This window comes from Ambystoma mexicanum, chromosome 6p, assembly GCF_040938575.1.
Source record: "Ambystoma mexicanum isolate Mex_15411 chromosome 6p, UKY_AmexF1_1, whole genome shotgun sequence".
Taxonomy (NCBI): Eukaryota; Metazoa; Chordata; class Amphibia; order Caudata; family Ambystomatidae; genus Ambystoma; species Ambystoma mexicanum.
Window position 1 is genome coordinate 880,558,731 of NC_090935.1, and position 19,584 is coordinate 880,578,314.

The 19,584-nt window shown below is 49.7% G+C and overlaps 1 protein-coding gene across 1 annotated transcript in view; it reads left to right on the forward strand.

The window, feature by feature from the left end:
- WDR36 (WD repeat domain 36) overlaps positions 1–11,634 on the forward strand; it is an 804,166-nt gene extending 792,532 nt beyond the window's left edge. Inside the window, exon 23 of the mRNA XM_069625487.1 lies at positions 11,237–11,634. Coding sequence (XP_069481588.1) covers positions 11,237–11,386 — 150 coding nt within the window. The 3' untranslated portion in view covers positions 11,387–11,634. The remainder of the gene's footprint in view (positions 1–11,236) is intronic.
- The last annotated feature ends 7,950 nt before the right edge of the window (positions 11,635–19,584 follow it).

The window sequence follows — 19,584 nt, forward strand, 5'->3', positions numbered from 1 at the left end:
TTGCTGCTCCATCTCATCAACCAGCTCAAGAAGTCCAGGTGCAGAATGATCCTCGTTGCACCGGCGTGGCCGAGGCAGATCTGGTTCCCGGACCTTCTGGACTTGTCAACGTCCCCACCAGTCAAGCTGCCGGAAGGAGGCGCCATTCTTCATCACGATCCGGAGTCGCTGAACTTGCAGGCCTGGCTCCTGCAGCACTAGAGGTTGGAGGGTACGATATCCCGGCTGACTGCAGAGAGGTTCTTGCAAAAGCCAGGGCGTCGTCAACTCTCAAGTGCTACGGACATAAGTGGAAGAGGTTATCTGTCTGGTGCCGTGCACAGAAGATTAACCCTCTGCGGATTACGGCCCCTCAAGTACTGCCGTACATATTGTCGCTGGCCAAAGCTGGACTGGCTCACGCCTCCATCAAAATACATCTGGCTGCCATCTCCCGATATACCAGGACTACGGGACGGGCATCCGTGTGGTCCCATCGCCTGGTGAAGGAATTTATGAAGGGACTATTCCGATCGTTACAGCCGGTGAAGGCTCCAGCCCCGGTGTGGGAGCTTAATGTGGTGCTGACCAGGCTCATGAGTGGGGGGGGGGGCATTCGAGCCTATGCATTCAGCGCCTTTGAGGTTCCTGTCATGGAAGACAGCGTTCCTCGTGGCCATCACCTCTGCACAATGAGTGGGAGAGATCCAGGCCCTATCTTGCAAGCCTCCATACTTGACTTTTCACGACACGAGGGTGGTGCTGAGGACACACCCCTCCTTCATGCCCAAGGTGCCATCGGACTTCCACCTCAACGAGCCCTTGGTGTTACCAGTTTTCTTCCCGTCGCCTTCGACGCCGGCCGAGAGGACTTTGCACTCGCTGGATGTAGCTAGAGCGCTGAAGTTCTACGTGGACCGCACAAAGAGTTTTCAGAAGACGTCACAGCTGTTTGTGTACTTTGGGACTGTGAATCAAGGGAAGGCACTCTCGAAAACTTCCATTTCCAGATGGCTCTCCGGCTGCATCATGTACTGTCACCGGTTGGCAAACCGACCGCTGCCTGGCCGTCCGAGAGCCCATTCGACCAGAGCGATCGCTGCTACCACGGCGTTCCTGTCTGGTGTGCCCCTGCTGGACATCTGCAGGGCTGCTACGTGGAGGTCGACGCACACCTTCACAAGATTCTACTGCGTCGATCGGGACTCCAGGGAGGAGTTCAGGGACGGCCAAGCAGTGCTGCGCAACCTGTTCGTTTAAGGTGAGCCTGGTGAGGAGGTAAGAGATGCTTAATGTTGAGTTGTATTGCTTAATGTTGAGCCTGTTGCCACCTCCCGTGGTTCTGCATCTGTGTACTGCTATGTATTCTTTTATTCATGAGCATGTGAATCCATGCCAGACCCCATGCTGGAGAAGGAACAAGTTACTTACCTGTAACTGTCGTTCTCCAGCATGGGTCTGGCATGGATTCACATGCGAACCCTCCCGCCTACCCCTCTGCGGCTCTTCACTTGGTCATACTGCCACTTTACGTGCTACCAAATCTGAGGATGGCTGCCAGAGGCGGGGTTTAGGGAGAGGGCAGTCATTGGCTGGGGGCAGTATGACCCAGATATCAGTGATTGGTTACTACTGAGAAAGACAGATCAGAATTAAAATTGATACTGATTTTTTCTTTACGGAGGATTCCCAGCCCTATGACGGGGAATATTCATGAGCATGTGAATCCATATCAGACCCATGCTGGAGAACAACAGGTTAGTAACTTGTTCCTTTGTCTTCATGGACCTCTTCAATCTGGATATCCTGCCTTCCTTGGCTCCAGATAGCCTGCATATTGGGTATCTGGCTGCTCTATTGGTCTTCACAACAACTCCTGAATCGGGCTTTTTCTTTTCCATTTCCACTCTTACGCAGTTTTTGCAGGAATTAACTAATCTGTTTACTCCACACCATTTTTTGTTCCTGCGTGGAATGTGATAATTTTTCACATTGCAGCTCTCTTTGAGCCTTTACATGTGTGCCATGTGAGGATTACTCGTAAGATAATTTTCCTTGTCATCACTTCGTTGAGGCATGGGAACAAGTTCCAGGCTCTTTCTTTCAAGCCTCTTTACCTCATCTTCTCCAAGGAGCAAGGGATATTTAGGGAGAGACTGTCCTTTCTTACCAGTCCATCTTCCTGTCTTCTCTCGACCATATCCATCTAAGACAAAGGAGAAGTTTCTTTGCCTAGACCGCAACTATGCTCTCCTCTGTTATTTGTCTCGCAGTCCAGTGATCCCAGGAAAGGCACCAGTTTTTTATTTTTGCTGTTGCCTGGGGGCAGCAGTGCCATTAAACATAAAGAACCTGTTAACGTTAGCCTGATTGTAGCATTAACAAATGTAAATCATGTTGACAAGGAAGTGTGTGAGGGTCTTGGTACCTAGGGCTTAATTCTGTTTTGCAGAGCATGTCCATGTTGAGGTGATTTGTCAGGCAGCTGTGTGGGCTACTCTGCATATACCAAACTTTACTACCCAGATTCCTGAACAGCTCGTGATGCATGCTTTGTTCGAGCGGTGCTCCAGAGTATCCTGCTGTAGGTTATGGTCCTTCACTCACTCATTCCAATCTCTGTTACTTTGAGAGGCTTTCTAAGATGATAAATCTATGGTACTAAGGAATCTATACAATAATTAATAACGTACCTCTGGTGATGATCTTTGTGATGGATTATTCCTTCTTTTCACAGATTACTCATAACCCTACCAACGTAGCACTCAATGTGAATAGCGTGTAACCACTTGCATTTCTCCTCTTCCTCTGTAGCAAAATGGGAAGGTTTGGGGGGTTAGGGCACAACAGAGGTCATGGGATCATAGCTGGCTTCATATATATACACTACCCATGACGTCACATTTACATTCATAGGCACAAACGACAGTCAATTCGCACCCCTTTTTGGCTGAAGAAACTTCTGAAGCCAGACTGATTCTTGAGGACTATTGATGAGGAATCTGGGATTAAGGGCTAATCATCTTAAACATTACAGAAGATAAGTAATTTGTTCTTCTCTGTTAAAATGCTTAACCCAACCCGTTGTGGTACTGCTTATGCATTTGTGATAATGCTGCACTCTTTCGGCCCCCTAGTGGGGCAGGTGCACAGTGCTGGGCCTAACAAAGTTATTGACGACGTTTGGGGAGGCACAGGGGGCATTCGTTTGTGGTGCCTGGGTGAGTCGCACCACAACGACGACTGCTCGAAATGCCAGTTGCTGACTGCCAACTCCTTGCGGAAGGGCAAGCTCTAGGTAGATAGGGGCTCTAAGCCCGTTAAATCCTGGACTTGCAAGTCCAAGGGGGGTTTCCACCGATGACTCGAGGGGCGACTCTCCGCGTCAGACGGAGTGCCAGGGTTCTCATTCCAGGAGTGGTTCCCACCACTCGTCTTCCTTGTCCCGGCACTCTAGGAAGCGCAGTCACTGGTCTCCTTCCCCCTCAGTGGATGGTGCCTGGAGGAAGGTTCCGTGCCCTACGAAGTCCTCGACTCCGGAGGAATGGGCAGCGTTTAAACAATCCATGTTAGTGATTTTTCAATCGCAGGGCAAGGGTCCGGTCGCGGCCTCTCACGAAGCCGGCCAGGATCGGTCTCGTACCGTGGCTCGCACGCCTTCAGGCTTGGGTTCAAGACGCCACTCTCATTAGGAGCCTTAGAGGTCCCGTACGGACAAGGTATCGAAAAGTCGCAAGAGACGTGTCTCTAGGTCTCGGTCATCATCCCCAGCAAGACTGCAGCAACCTATTGAGGGCTCGGGCTGGCGTCGACTCGTTTGGTGCTGTCTGTCCGATTCGGACGTCGATGCTTTGCCGTCATAGCAGCCCACAGCACCGTCGGCACCTGTATCGATGTCAATGCTGAAGCCTTCGGCGATCATGTCGAGGTTGTCGATGCTCTCGACGTCTAAGCCTTAGGCGCTATCATCGCCTTCGGGATTTTTTTCTCGTAATTTGCCATTGGAGTACCCGGATATCGTGGATCCTCCCAGGAAGGCTATGTCGAAGTCTGCGAGGCCAGTTTTGTCCTCCAGGCCAACTTCTGTCCCCAGGCCTGGATTTCAACTCTCTATGGATCAAATTTATGAAGACGAAGAAGGGTCTGAGGTTGAGGAACTTGGTAACCTTGATGATGATCCACTTTTTTCTGGAGACAGTCAGTTAGAGGAGTCGGCAGAGCCTCCATGATGCCAGTGTTTGGACACTTCTCCAGAAGTGGAATTCGGTAGGCCTGAGCCTGGGGCTCATGCAGAGTCTTTGTACAGGACACTCATGGCGAGGGTCTCGGAGTATCTCGGCTGGTCCAGTCCTCCTGAAGACTTTGTGCAGGATGATCTAACGGACATTTTAGATCAAGGTCCGTTCTCTGACCCTGTTTTGCCATTTCATCTTACCTTGCAGAAAAGGGTGGCAGCTGCTTGGCAGTCCCGGAATCTCTTCCGGCTGTTAAGTCTTTGACAAATACTGCCCTTCCGTTCGCAACCCCACCTATTTATCTACTCGCTGCACTCCCAAGAGTTTGGTGGTTCAGGAGGCTATGGCCACCACGAGGCAGGCGGCGTACCTTACCATCCCTCTGGATAGAGACGACAAGAGCTTCAACGGTTGGGCCAAGAAGGTATTTTCTGCTGGGAGCATGGCCCTGAAATCGGCCAACTCCACGTGTGCCTTGGCAGGGTTTTTACACACTCTGTGGCATTGTTTCCTTGGCGGCAGAGCATATTCCCGAGGGGGAAAAAGAGATGGGTTCCTTGCTCTCATGCAGGACGGCAAGGATGCCATGTGCGAATCCCTTCAGTCGGGTTTGGATATGGCCGACAGTGTTAGCCGATCCATGGCTGTGAACACCGTTTTACGCAGATTTGCGTGGTTGCGGAAGTCAGGGTTTGCTCCGGATGTGCAGGCCGTCTTCTGAACATGCCCCTTGATGGCGCACATTTGTTTGGCAGCAAGGCTGACGAGAGCCTTGAGAGGTTGCAGACCTCAAAAGCTGCAGCGAAATCTTTAGGCGCTGCAGTGTGTCAACCTGCCCCTTTTTGTCCTAGGGGACAGCAGTGGAGGGGAGGTTCCTTTCGTTACTACTCCTCCTTTGATGGAACGAGAGGGACCGCCAGTCAAAGGGGCCAGCGGAAAAGTACCCCTGGTGGTCGGGGAAATCATGGTGCCAAAGCCGCTCAGGCAGCCACCTCTTTGCCTTCAGGCACTGCTGCAGCCGCTTCCAAACAATCATGAGGTCATGTCTCATGGTTCGCCGGTTGGGGGCAGGCTGTCTCAGCATCTCGTAGAATGGCGTGTTATTACTTCAGATGCGTGGGTTCTGGATACGATTGCCCACGGCTACTGCCTTCCCTTCCTTTAGCGACCTCACGACAATCCCCCGGGGAAACTCTCTTTGAAGCTTCCGGATCCGCTCCTTGCGCGGGAGATCTTGAGCCTGCTGGAGAAAGGTGCTATAGAACTGGTGCCTGTAGCGGAGAGGAACAAGGGATAGTATTCCCCTTATTTTTTTATCCCAAAGAAAGACGGGGTTTGAGACCCATCATGGACTTGCTTTGGTTGAATAAACTTCTCGGAAGGACCAGTTCAAGATGGTCACTCTTTCTCAAGTCCTCCAGGCCCTTCAACTTCAGGATTGGTTAGTGTCTCTGGACCTCAAGGGTGTTTACTTTAATGTGCCGATTCATCCCGTACACAGGAAGTACCTGAGGTTTGCGGCTGCCGTCTCGCACTTTGTTTTGGGTCCTGCCGTTCGGATTGACCTCCGCACTGAGCGTCTTCACCAAGCTAATGGTTGTGGTGGCAGCGTACTTCAGGCAAGGGGGATTCACATCTACCCGTACCTGGACGACTGGCTGATCCGGGCGCGCTCTCCCGAGCTGGCGTTGGATCATCTCAGTGTCACCTGCCGCACCCTCCACAGGCTGGGCTTCTCCCTGAATTTCAAGAAGTCGCATCCGAGACCTTCCCAACAGCTGCAGTACATGAGGGCTGTATTAGACACGTCCTTCGAAGTGTTCGCCTCCCAAGGTAAGGGCTCATCACATTGTGCAGATGGTGGACAAGTTTCATCATGCCCAGAGTCTCCCGGCTTTCAAATTAAGGTTGCTCGGCCTCATGGCATCTCGCATTTTTCTGGTGCCAGAGACCCGGCTGTGGATGAGATCCCTCTAGTGGGCTCTCAAGATGCAGTGGTCACAGTTCTTCAGCAAGATGTCGGATCCTGTTCAGATTCCACTCTGTCTCCCAGGATCTTCTGTGGTAGGCCAACAAAGGGAACCTGATGGAGGGGGAACAGTTTTGGCAACCGTGGCCGGAGGTGACGATGCTTCCCTCACAAGATGGGGCACTCATGCCAACGACTTGACCGCCAGCGGTCGTTGGTCTCCATCGGAGTCCAGACTCCACATCAATCTCTTAGAGCTGAGGGCCATCAGGCTAGCCCTGAAGGCTTTTCTGCCCTCTCTACAGGGGAAGAGTGTCCTGATCATGACGCACAACACAGTGGCCATGCATTACCTCAACAAAAAGGGGTGTGTGGAGGGGGTAGGGTCACTGTTGTGCAGAGAGGCAATGCAGCTCTGGTTCTGGGCCATACATCAGGACATTTCGATCTTGGCAGTTCATCTGGCCCAGGACAAAAATGCGGCGGCAGACGCTCTGAGCAGGCAGAGCATGTTCTCCCACGAGTGGGAGTTGGCTCAGGAAGTCCTTCAGGAGATCTTCGCCCTTTGGGGAACCCCGCAATTTGATCTCTTCGCCACCAGTGTCAACCGGAAATGCGAGAGAATCTGCTCAAGGGAATTTCCTCCAAGAAGAGCCTTAGGAGATGTGTTCATGGTGGATTGGTCATTCCCACTGCTGTACGTGTTTCCTCCAGACCCCGACATTCCTCAAGTGTTATGGAGGTTCGGTTCCCACATGATCCTCATTGCTCCGGATTGGGCCAGGAAATCGTGGTACCCGGACCTTCTAGACATGTCCATCTGCCCTCCACGCCATCTTCCCTACCGAGAGGATGTGCTCTCGCACGCTCAGAGGGGTGCGGGGGGGATTCAGGTTCGCCATCCAGAGGTCAAGACTCTCAACCTTCACGCGTGGTATCTGAAAGGTTGAGATGTAAGGATTGGGAACTTCCAAATGACGTGATGGAGGTGTTGCTTTTGGCCAGGCGGCCTGCAACAAAATCTGTGTACCATTGGCGTAAGTTCTGCGACTGGTGCAGAGATCGCAATGTTGATCCTTTTCAGTGCTCCATTCCTATGGTTTTGTCTTTCTTACTTTCTTTGGCCCACTGGGGCCTTCAAGTGGGTACCATTAAAGGTTACCTGGCGGCACTGTCTATCTTTAAGCGCTAGTCTGAAGAATGTTCCTACTTTGATTCTTTTGATTTCTCAGTTTCTTAAAGGACTGACTAATGTATTCCTGCCGTCCCATTTCCAGGTGCTGGTTTCGGATTTGAATTTGGTTTTGAAATTTCTCATGGGTGCTCCGTTTGAACCTTTGCACTCCTGTCCTTTGAGATTACTGTCCTTCAAGACTGTGTACTTGCTTGTGGTTACTTCTGCTCACAGAGCGAGTGAATTGCAGGCACTTTCATCTAAGCCACCCTTTACTATGTTTCACAAGGACAGGGTTGTACTGAGAGTACGTCACTCTTTTCTACCTAAGGTAGTTTCTGGATATCATTTGAGTCAAAAGGTGGTTCTTCCATCTTTCTACCCTCCTCCTCATCCTGTTAAGGAAGAGGAGCGACTCCATCGGTTGGCTCCTAGGAGAGCTCTGAGCTTTTACATTTCTAGGATGTCCAGAGTCAGAGTGGACGATCAACTCTTTGTAGGATATGCTGGACACCGATTGGGCCAGGCTGTTACCAAACAGACCTTGTCCAGGTGGATTATCCTTAACATTATGGAATGTCACTGATTGGCGGGTAAGAACCCTCCTGATGGGCATAGAGCTCATTCCACTAGGGGCATGGCTAGTTCCACCGCCCTCCAGCGGGGTGTTCCTATTAGGAATATTCGTGATGCCTCTACATGGGCTTCCAACCACACCTGTGTAAAACATTATTCCATGGATACAATCCATGGTTAGGATATGGCCTTTGGGAAGGCGGTTCTTTATTCCACAATCTAATTGGGTACTCTAAATTCTTTTCCCTACTCCATTTACTGATACTGCTTTGGGAGTCTGTCAAAGATGTGGAATACGTTGGAGTACACAATCCCTTCGAAGAACAAGTTATTTACCAACTGGTAACGTTCTTTCGACTGGATGTTCCTCCAACGTATTCCACATCGCCCTCCCAGCCTGCCCCTCAGGAGAATTTCCTATGCGATTGCAGCTTCCGTTTCCGCAAGGCTAAGTGCAGTCAAGCAGGCATGAGACTGGTGCCACACGTTCTGAAGGAGAAAGCTTAAACTGAGGCTATGGGCGCCGTGCGTCCTAGTTGTAACATCCTGTAGCGTAGCCCTCGACGGAGGCCTTCGAGGGACATTGACCTGACACCATCGACGCAGGACGCCCTCTGTCGAAAACGTTTCCGAAGTGCACAGCTCTGGACATTATATGTCAAAGATGTGGGATACGTTGGAGGAACATCCAAATCGAAAGAACGTTACAAGTTGGTAAGTAACTTGTTCGTTCTTCATATTCGCATATGTTTTCACTTTGTTACTTCAGTCACATCTTCATTTTTTAAGTATTTGCATATCATTTCAGTTTGTCCTCGTGTCTTCTCTTTATTATGTCACTTGTCGACTTCACTTATAGCTCTTCCATGTTCAGTGGTGTCTGTAGACATCCTTCTACCATGTCAGTTCCGGGGTAGATTCTATACGGTTGTCTGAGTGCATAACATCTCTCAAATCTCTGATGCAGTGTTGGGATGATACCTGGTGTCATGCAGTGTCATCGTCTTCCAATATGACAGAGTTGTGGGAACGGGCACTATATATGTGTACATCTGCTTCTCTACACTTCAAATCACTTACTGGCACTTTTGCCAGCTCCTCACTCAGCAACCCACATCTTTACGTTGCCATTTCACCATACACTCCTAGGCAGCATCTCTGCTCTTTCTTTTTTCTTTTTTTTATTAAACTCTTTATTTCTCATTTTCAACAAGGTACAATAAAAATAGAATCAACATCTCAGGTAATTGAATTGCAAAATACAGAACAGCAGAAAACAAATTGAAACAAAGATCTAACCCATAACCCCGTAACCACCATATGAAAATGAAGACCTACCGATAAAGTCAAATGTACCAAATAAATGACAACAAACAGAACCACACAAAACAACCACAAAGACAACACAGAACCCCTCCCCATATTATACCAACATCACTTGAAAAAACAAGAAGACCAATCCACTACACTCCTGAACCAAATCTAGCTTCAACCATAAAGGTCATCAAAGCTGCCCCACATATCCTCATAAAGGGTTTCCCTACTTTGTTTACAGTACATCGTTTTCTCAAATCTGGATAAATTTCGAACATCCGAAATCCATTCTTCCACCCTCGTCTTCTTCCGTGTCTTCCAAACCCTCAACACCTGTTTAGCCGCCATCAACAGAAAGTTGACCACTCCACATAATATCACCCAACTCACATCCCGTCCACCACTATACAACAACAAGATAACCGCTAAAGGGGTACGTGGATGAACAATATCCCAAAGTTGATCGACCCTGTCAATAACCTCCCTCCAAAAACGCTCCACTCTGTCACAATAGCATAACATATGTATCAAAGTACCACGCTCCTTCCCACAACCCCAACAGCGATCATCATCCACCAATCCCAACTTACACATACGTACTTTGGTCCAATATATCCTACCCAATATCCTCTGATGTACATAGCGCAATTGTAAATCCACTTTGGCAGCCGTCGGGACCCTCCAAATCTTATCCCATTCCCGTGGTGAGTTCCCTGCCCAACTCCTCAGTCCAAGACAACCCCAGCTTGTCCCACGAATCCAACCATTTACCATCAGGTTGCATAAACTGTATAAAAGTAGACACTTTCAGATGTCCAATTTCCAAAAAATTTAAAATTCTCCGGCTTCTCCAAAAATGATGCGCCCAACATGTGTCTTCGCTCCGATAGTAGAGTCACCAGAATATCATATCTCTGTAATTCCCTGTTCCTTAACCCAAATTTCTCAGCCAAGCTTGCAAAAGGCACTGCCCCTGCAGCACTCCACACATCACCAACTACCAAAACACCCCTCTGAACCCAACTCTTCCAATTTAGTACTTTATTATTAAACTGTAGACCAGGATTATGCCAAATGGAAGCTCCTTCATAAAGATGTTAACTTTGTCCAGTCCCCAGAATCCATGACGGCAAAGCCTCTTTAGTAGCCAAGACGACTTCAAACACTGCACTCTCTTAGGCAACTTTCCAAAAGAAAACAAACATTTAATATCATCTCTGCTCTTTCAACACTACCTAGCCACCATCAAACCATTTGGTTTTTCAAGGTGTATGGTCTCTGCTTTGCTTACTCTCATGTACTTGAACATTCTCCCTCTGATGATATTGTTGCATTTGCCGAGCATCAAATTATGACTCCAAGAACCACCTTCACCCGGATTGTTCAATACGGAGACTTTTTTAAACAAGCATTTCCCCTCTACACAGCTGCTCTACTACTTATAAAGCTCCTTACTTGGTAGATAAGGCTCTGGGACCCTGGTGTATGTCATAAATATTGGATTTTTAATTTTCTGTCTACAGCTGTATACTGTTGATCCTCCTTGTGCATTTGTTCCCCACACTTTCATTTTATTGGTCTGTGTACCCCCAAAAGGTTTTTACGTAGTATTACGTGATCTGTGTATAATTTCTTGCAGTTCTGCTTGACCAATTAAAATATACAAATGCATTATATTGGCTGCACAATGACTTTGGGAGTGGGGCGCTGTCTGTGTAGAAAAATAATATTGTATACATTTCTGTTTCTCTGATTGATGGCTGCATGATCTTAAATTCTCTTAAATTAATCTTGCTTGTATACCTGACTGCTGCCTATCTAGTTGGAAGTCATAGCACATAGACAATGATTTGCTTTAAAAGAAAATGCTCCATTCCCAAATTCAATATGTAATGTTGCTGCACAGTGATACAAGATTAAAGATGAGCAGGTTTGGTGTAGCTCTGATTTCCGAAGGGTTTTAATGTATTGCCTTTGCTTTTTTTCCAGTTACACCTGAGAACCCTTTCATTGCAACCAACACTTTTAGAAGAACTAAAAAAGTTGTCTGCACAACTTGAGACCACGTGGACCAACCTACAGACTCTCTTCAATCAAAGCCTTTGTGTGTTAAATTACATGAAAAGTGCTTTGTTATAAAAAAAAAGAATCTTGATTTCAATGCCACATTTTGTACATTTCAATTATTTCAGATGTGCAGCTGAGTGCCTAGTGCCTGGGAATTATATTTTGTCTATGTCGGAGAATCTGTAAATTTTCTCTCCTTTTTATACAGTTGATGTTTTTTAGTTATAAGTGCACTGTGTGACAATCTGAAAAGGATCTTTTGTATAATACGTATAATGTTTAGTTCATTGTCCAAACTCTAAATACTTTAATGATTTCAACCAAGCATTGTTTGAATCATTTGTTTTAACGCGGACCAAAGATGCATGATGTATGAACATCTACAGATAGGTTATCAACATAGATATTGCTGTTGGCACCCTTTTCTAATGCTTACTCCTACGCCCCGTCCCCTTTCCTCCATACTGTATGGGCGTCCCTCACTAGGGATGGGAAACGGAACCTTTTTCACCAGAAAAAATAGTCTTCCCCTTTAAATTTAGATGCGCGTGAGGGCCGCTTTCACCAGCGCTCCTGGATTAGGCCTCCGGCCTTGTAATTCCATGTGCTCTTCCCCGTAAGAAGTTATTTTCTCTTTCTCTTCCAATTGTCCGTTACTGCTCTGTCCTCTGGTGCCACGATCCTCCCCCGGCGCATGTCGACGACGGCAGGTTTCAGCCGGTGTCCAGCCTGCGAGGGCTAGTTCCCTACATCCGACTCTCACGCACTCAGCTTCCTGTTCTTGGCCCAGACCACGGCTGGGACAGCTGTTCCAAGTGCGACTCCTTGACTCCGTGAGCTCTGAAGAATCAGTTGGCCAGGGGGAGAGAGCTCTTCGTATTATCACCTTTCTAGAGGACGTCAAAGCATATGTAAGGACAATGACCAGGCCCAAGTTAGGTGCTCTGTTCTCCTCTGCACCTCGTAAGGGCGACTCCTTCCCCGGGAAGCGCCCAATCTGGAGGGACGTCCCATGTCCTAAAACCAACAAGGGGGCCGAGGCTACTCCAGCTACTGGCCCGTGGGCCTAGGGTGTTGCAGGATCCTACCGGTCCGACTGCTTCGGGGCCACTAACAGCACCTTAGCTGAGGGCACTCGCCACCCACATCTCGACCTGAGGTGCAGGGAAGGTCCCAGCCTTCGCCATTCAGTGTGCCGGTGGAGACTGGACCCAGTTCAGCCAGTACGACTCCTCAGGCATGTGGTGCGGAGCAGAACAAAATGGCTGCCGGGCTAAACGAAATAGCAGCTAACCCGCGCCTTATCCGCACGGAGATCAGGCAGGGGAGCGCACATCCAGATGGGATTGGGCAACGCCCATTACCTGGTTCATGTCTTATCCCGCCACTTCACAGGGGAGGTACGCATCCCCCAGTTTGGCAAGACAGGGACTCCTTGGGACACCGCTGCCACAGGGCCCAGCCCCTACGCCCTCAGGTGCCCCCCTACACCCAGCGTCCCGCCTGCTTGTGAGGATAGGTTCTTTGAGAAGTTCCTCACCCTCAGGAGATCGCCACAAATGGGTACCATCCTCCGGGATGTAATCGGGGACATACTCCCTCCATCACTGCCTCAAGCTCGTACTAGTGGCCAGGGCTTGGGTCCAGCTCAGCCCCTAGCTCCCATGCCCGCGCCAATCACGGCAACTCGTCCCCGGCTCACCCCCCCCCCCCCCCGCTGCCCCTTGCACTGCCAGTCTGCACGCTACAGCTACCCATGCCCAACACTCCTCCTGCACCCCCAGATCTGCAGGGCACAGCAGCGGACAGGGCCGAGGAGGAAGATCTGGACACACCGTCATCAGCTAAAGCATTCCATGAGAGACTGGTGGAGTACCTAGGCATCCCTTAGCCACCGGCAGAGCAACCCGAGGCGGGGGGTCTTGGTCGAAGTGCTTACACTTCGTCCACCCACGAGAACTGGCATAATTCTACAGAAGAATGCGGAATCCTTAGCTAAAAAAGGGCTGGGTCAAGCCACACTCATCCCAGCCTACGAACAAGCGCCTAGACTCCAAATACAGGCAGATAGAGGGGGATTCCATCTTATTGTCTGTGCGCCCCAAGCCAAAGTCCTCTTTTATTTCAGCGGCATAGTTATATCCCAAACTGCAGTCTTCCTCAGTAGCATCTGCTTCTTCACTCCTGGCGAAGGAGAAAAACAGTTGGAGTCGTTTGTCAAAAAGATCTAATCAAATGCCATGCTCCACCTGTGTCAGGCAAATGCTGATGCCCTGTTGGCTGCTGTTAATCAATAGTTGTGGCAGGAGATTGCAGACTTCCTTCCAAAGCTTCCTGCCCACAGCCAGGCTAGAGTTCAAGGCAGGTTTGGCGGAGGCAAAAATTGTGGCCCAGGATATAATGGAGTCTACGGTGGCCCACATTGACACCTCGGGCAGAGCCATCTGTATCACCACCGACACGAGGGTGAAGGCTTGGCTCAAGGCGCCGAAATTCAACCCAGGTGTATAGGAACGCATCCTCGACCTGCCAATTTAGGGGGCGGTCTGTTCAACGCAACAACAGACGAGGAACTAGACAAGGAAAAAGAATAGCTCCCAGACAGCTAAATCCTTGTCTATTTTAACAAAATCCGCACCCAAGACCTACAGCCAGGCTCCCCATCACTCAGACAAGGGTTGTGCCTGTGGAGGCTTCAGGGGCTTCCAGGCGAGACAGTCAAGGCAACCTGATAGGTCTCCGAGCCAGCACAGGCACAAGCAGCACAAGGCGGATAACTAGGGTTTTTGCCAGTCCCCCTCTTCAGCACCAGCCTCAGAGGGAAAGAAGTTGTGACAGGTCCCTCCGGATCCACGTGTCTCCGGTGGGGGGCAGGCTTGCCCTTCACATACACTCCTGGCGGGCAAGGCTTGCGGACCCGTGGATCCTCTTAGTGGTGTCCATGGGATCGTCTACCAATTCCTCCGTTTTCTCCTTCCTCCACTCCCAAAGATTGGGACAGCAACTCTGTTGGCAGAAATCCGCTCGATTGTAGTGAGCCAGGCGGTGGAGGAAGTTCCAGCTTCACAGCGAGGCAGGGGCCTCTATTCCTGGATATTCGGCATACACAAAAAGAACCAGGCTGGCCTGAGAGTTGTGTTGGACCTTTCTTCCTTGAACCTTTTCCTCCAAAAGTTTAAGATGGTTACCCCAGCCTTCATTGCAGAGACTTTTTGCGGGCACAGGGGGGTCTGGATGTGCTCCCTGTATCTGAAGGATGCTAACCTGCATGGTCCCGATTTTAGAACCACATCAGTCCTTCCTACAGTTCAGGATCATGGGTTTTCACTTTCAATACAGAGTTCTACCCTTTGGCCTCAACTCAGCCCCAAGGGTCTTTACAAGACTAATGAACGTTGCGGCAGCTCTGCTCAGGGCACAAGGCCACCACATTTTTCTGTACCTCGATGACTGGCTAGTCAGGGCGGGGTCCCGGGATGCAGTGCATCACACAGCCTCCTCTCTCATGCACACACTATACGATCTGGGATTTTCTATCAATCTTCAAAAGTCACAGTTACTGCCCAAGCTGACTGACATTTATGGGTCTTGAATGGGATCAGAGGACCGCAAGGATCTTCCCATCAACGGACAAGATCACAGCAATCAAGAGGGCCACAGGTCCTCAGCAGAGCAGTAACCTCAGCCTGGTGGTACCAACACCTGCTGGGAATAATGGCGGCATGTCTCCTCGCTGTGCCGCATGCAAAACTCAGGATGAGGAAGCTGCAGTTTAATTTCTTAACTTTCTGGAATCAGGAGAAGTGCTCTCAGGTGGAGCCAGTCAGCATACCACAGCATCTCCACCAGGACCTAGTCTGGTGGGGTAGAGCCAGCAACCTATGGGTAGGCAGGCCACCCGTTATCACAGATCACCATCACCACAGCCTCGTCCCTAGAGGGATGGGGAGGGGGCTACCGTGGACAACCACAGCGTCCATGGAGTATGGTCTCATCGGGAGCAGGTGGAACACATCAACCGTCTTGAGACGATGGCCATCTGGCTTGCTCTCAAAGCATTTCTCCCCGTGATCAGCAGCAAAGCTGGTCTGCATCCAAACAGACAGCTCGACCTGCATGTATTACATCAACAAGCAGAGCGGAACCAGGTCGCCGCCTGTCTGCAGGCTTTTGATCGTCATCTGGGAGTGGCCACTGTCGAACAAAACTCGCTTGTCAGCAGTCCACCTTCCTGGGGAATCTAACCTGGAGGCGGATAGGCTCAGCAGGCTGGGAAGGACAACTACGAGTGGCAGTTGAGCAAAAAAGTCCTCCAGGGGATCTTCAGCAGGTGGGGCCACCCTCAAGTGGACCACTTTGCCACCAGTGCCAATAAGAGATGCCCCCAGTTCGCCTTGTGAATGGGACAGGACAGGGGCTCGTTGGGTGACACATTGCAGATCCCGTGGAACTAAATTAACGCATATGCCTTTCCCCCACTACCCTGTTTTACAAGGCCATCTGCAGGGTCAGGGAGTCTCAGAGCCTTCAGCTCATCTTGATAGCGCTATGTGGCCCGCAAGACCATGATTCTCAGACTTTCTATGTCTGTCGGACCTGCCTGTCAAACGTCCACATCCGATCTGGGACCTTAAGGTGGTGCTGGGCGCCCTGGCGCACAGACCCTTTGAGCCCATGGCGTTCGCGGACATCAGGCTGGTTACCATCAACGCGGCCCTACTGGTGGGCCTTACATCGGCACGCTGCATCATCTAAATTCAAGCCCTGGTGGCTTCAGAGCCCTATACAACACTATGAAAAGGTGGTGCTTAGAACGCACCCTGCCTTTCTATCTAAGGTAGTTTCCTCCTTTCACCTGAACGAGGAGATAGTACTCCCAACTTTTTTTGCAAACCCTCAGAAGGTATTGCACTGTCTGGATGTCAGATATGCTATGATATTATCTGGACCGGACTAAGAACGTCCGTAAATCAGACGCCTTGTTCATCACTTTTGGAGGATCAAAACCAGGCTGTCAAGCATCCAAGGATCCCAAAGCAGGGTGGATGGTTATGGCCATCAAGGAGTTGTATGAGGGGCAGCACAAGCCTTTGCCAGCAATCATGCACGCCCACGCCATCAGAGACAAGGCCACTGCTGTGGCTTTCCAAAGAGACATCCCATGGCAGACGATCAGCAAGGCGGCGACGTGGGCTACCCCCTCTGCCTTTTGCAAGCACTACTGCTTGGATGCCAGTGCCAGGTCTGACACAGCATTTGGCCTGGCAGCTTTGAAGAACTGGTTTTCTTAGAGGGGCAACTCTCCTTCCTCGTGCTGCATTCTGTTGTAATCGCCCTTACAGTATGGAGCAAAGGGGGCAGCATGTTGGAGTAATTTTAAGTTACGTACTCCTAGTCCATAGGCCCCTTTTCTCCATACGCCCCACCATCCTCCCCCCGTAATAAACTTGTCTCATTAGGCAATTGTAATATTGTCGATGCGTCAAAGGGGACTGAGGAGTAGCGCCGGTGGGCGGAGTCAGGGGAGCGCATGCTCCCAAGGCCGCGCCCCGTGCGCACCTCTAAATTTAAAGGGGAAGACAATTTATTTCGGGTGAAAACTGTCTGTTTCCCGTCCCTAGAGAGGGACTCCCATACAGTATGGAGGAAAGGGCACTATGGACTATGAGTACTTTAGTCACTACGGTGAGTAACTTATAATAATTTCACCACCACTCTGCCTTGAAAATAGCTCCCGATTCAAGGTAGGAAGTCCACCAGCAGATTACCATAGCTTAGATGTGGAATCTGCCTTTTAATGTACTGGTACTCTCCAGGTGATCTCAATTATGCAACATGCAGTACACAAACTCTTCTTCCTCGGATACCCTTATATGTGCGACTTGAACATGTTTCCAGGCATTGAAATAATGATTTGATGAACAAGAGCTAAAAGTGGCTGCTGCGTGTTTGGGTGTCCAGTTAAAGTGTCGAAAACAAAAGGGTCGAATGCAAAAGGTGAGAGTGCATTCGACCGAAAACCAAAGGATGAAATGTTTTTTTTTTTTTGTTTTTTTTTTTTTGTTTTTTTTTTTGTTGCTCTAGTTTAGCTTTAAAAGGGTGTTTTTACACCAAAAACAGGGGTTTTCGGGGGGGGGGGCAAAAAAAAATGTGATCCTTTTTTTCGGTCGAATTGACTCGACCCTTTTGTCATTTGATCCTTTTGATTCGGTACTATGACCTATAACCCTGGCATTTCATGTGAGAAAGGCTACTTCTTTCTATAAAATGCCTTTTATATGACTTCAGATGTAATACGGTGCAATGAATGGAGATGAAAAGGCTTAGCAATACTGTAGATGTGTGTTTAACCCCGTTGGGACTAGTTATAGAAAATGTGCACTGGTGCAAATATGTATTTCTAAATGATTCCTCCCTCAGATTCCACATCTTAGATATTCTATTTCCATTGACAGCAGCCTCAATTTCATTTTTTTGCCTGCTCTCTGCTTTGGGAATGCCACTTAGCTTTGCTAATTTACCTGCGTCATACCTAACCCTCTGTAGGCCTCTGGCATCAAGCCCGGTTTGGACAACGGGAAGAACTTTTCTGTCTCGGACATCCACAGGATATGTCTCTGCTGCCATGATGAGGGCCACAACACTGAGGTTTGCAGTTCCTGCCAGCATATGCACTTTAAGGTCCCCAGTGAACATGCTGCAAAGCTTGTTCCCTATAATGGTGGGGGGTGGAATAAGCGAACGCCTTCCATATCCCAAGGGGCAGAGTCAAAGGCTGCAGCGGTAGAAGAGCCAATGGTGGAAGATTGTCCAGCCCTAAAAGGAGAAGCAACAACATAGAAAGAGGTCCCACTCCCCCAGCAACGACTTTAGAAGCCACTTTTCATCATCTTCCTCAAAACGTAGTCATCACTTCCATCCAGGGATGCTTCGGAGGTCTCATTTCCTATGTTGCAGGTACTGTTCTGCACAGAATACTGTACTTGTGAGCAGTGGTAGAATTTTAAGCAGCAGATGCTAGTCATCTATGCCAAGGCCCCAGTGCGGTGGCTTCTGCCTCAGCAGTATCCAGAGGGCCCACTGCACTTGACGTATACAGCAGAGGTTTCACTTTGGACCGCAGCATGCACTCCTGCTGTTTTCTTCTGACTCCAAAGATGGACACTGCTCTGTCTCAACTTTCAATGGGGAGGTTGCCATCGAAGAGATTTTCAATGAGAAAGGGGACCCCAAATCTTTTGGGTTGGGACCTGTGACAGAGCCTGCTGTCGAGCCCTGTCAGGGGAGGATGGGAGGTAGCCCAGCCTCCAATAAGGGGTCAGTGTGAGGGCATGCTCCTTCCCTACCCCGCTTATCGTCCGCTATGGCGGCGCTACCACGTAAGATGGTGCAGGGTGCAGCAAGAATGCACAGGCAATGCTGCTATGGAGCACAGGTGGTGCAATGGGCAACAAAGCTGGGCTGTGGCCCGCAGCTGCAATCGAGGGAACCGCAGCCCCAGCACCTCATCAGGAACTGGCTGCGTCAGTACAGCTATGGAGCTGCCTGCGGCCAGTACTACACCGGCTGAAAAGCAGGGGGTGGAGCTAGCACAGCAAGGGACGCTGCAGGGACTTTCTGGACCTGGCGTAGCGTCTAAGAGAAGTGTGCTGCTCCAGCTGTGACTGCTGTAGCCTGCCCTCAAAAGCCACTAAACCCTCCAGGGATTGTTAATTATAAACGTAGGCTTTAAGGAAGGCCGTTCCATGGACACACTAAACCACCAAGGCTTACCCCTTGTAAAAGGGGAACCTCCTAAACCACCAGGATGACTTTGATTGCAGACCTCCCGGAAGGCCAAAATAATAAGGGAAAACTGCCCTCTGCAAGTATATGGCAGTTTCCACACAAGGAATGCGGCAGGACCATGGAAAGGCAGCAGGGCTTACAAGCCCTTTTTATGCCTTCCCTAAGCCCTTCCCCAGACACACCACCTGAAGCTAATTACGTGGATTGGTAGGGTAAGGTGCCCTATCCTGGGAGTCAGGGGGTATATATATGTATGTGTGAGTGGTGCTGTGTGGGTTAGTTGGGTGAGGACACAAGGTGTAGGACATTTGAATAGACCAGAGGAGGCGAGAACGAAAGGAGTGCAGAGGCTATTGAGGGGTGGGGGGGGGGGTTCTGTGGAGCATTTGTGTGTGAGAGCAAAAAGTGTGTCGAATAGCGATGGAGGTGAAGGTAGTGGTAGTAGTAGGTAGTAGTTGGGAGTGCTGGTAGTGGTAGCAACC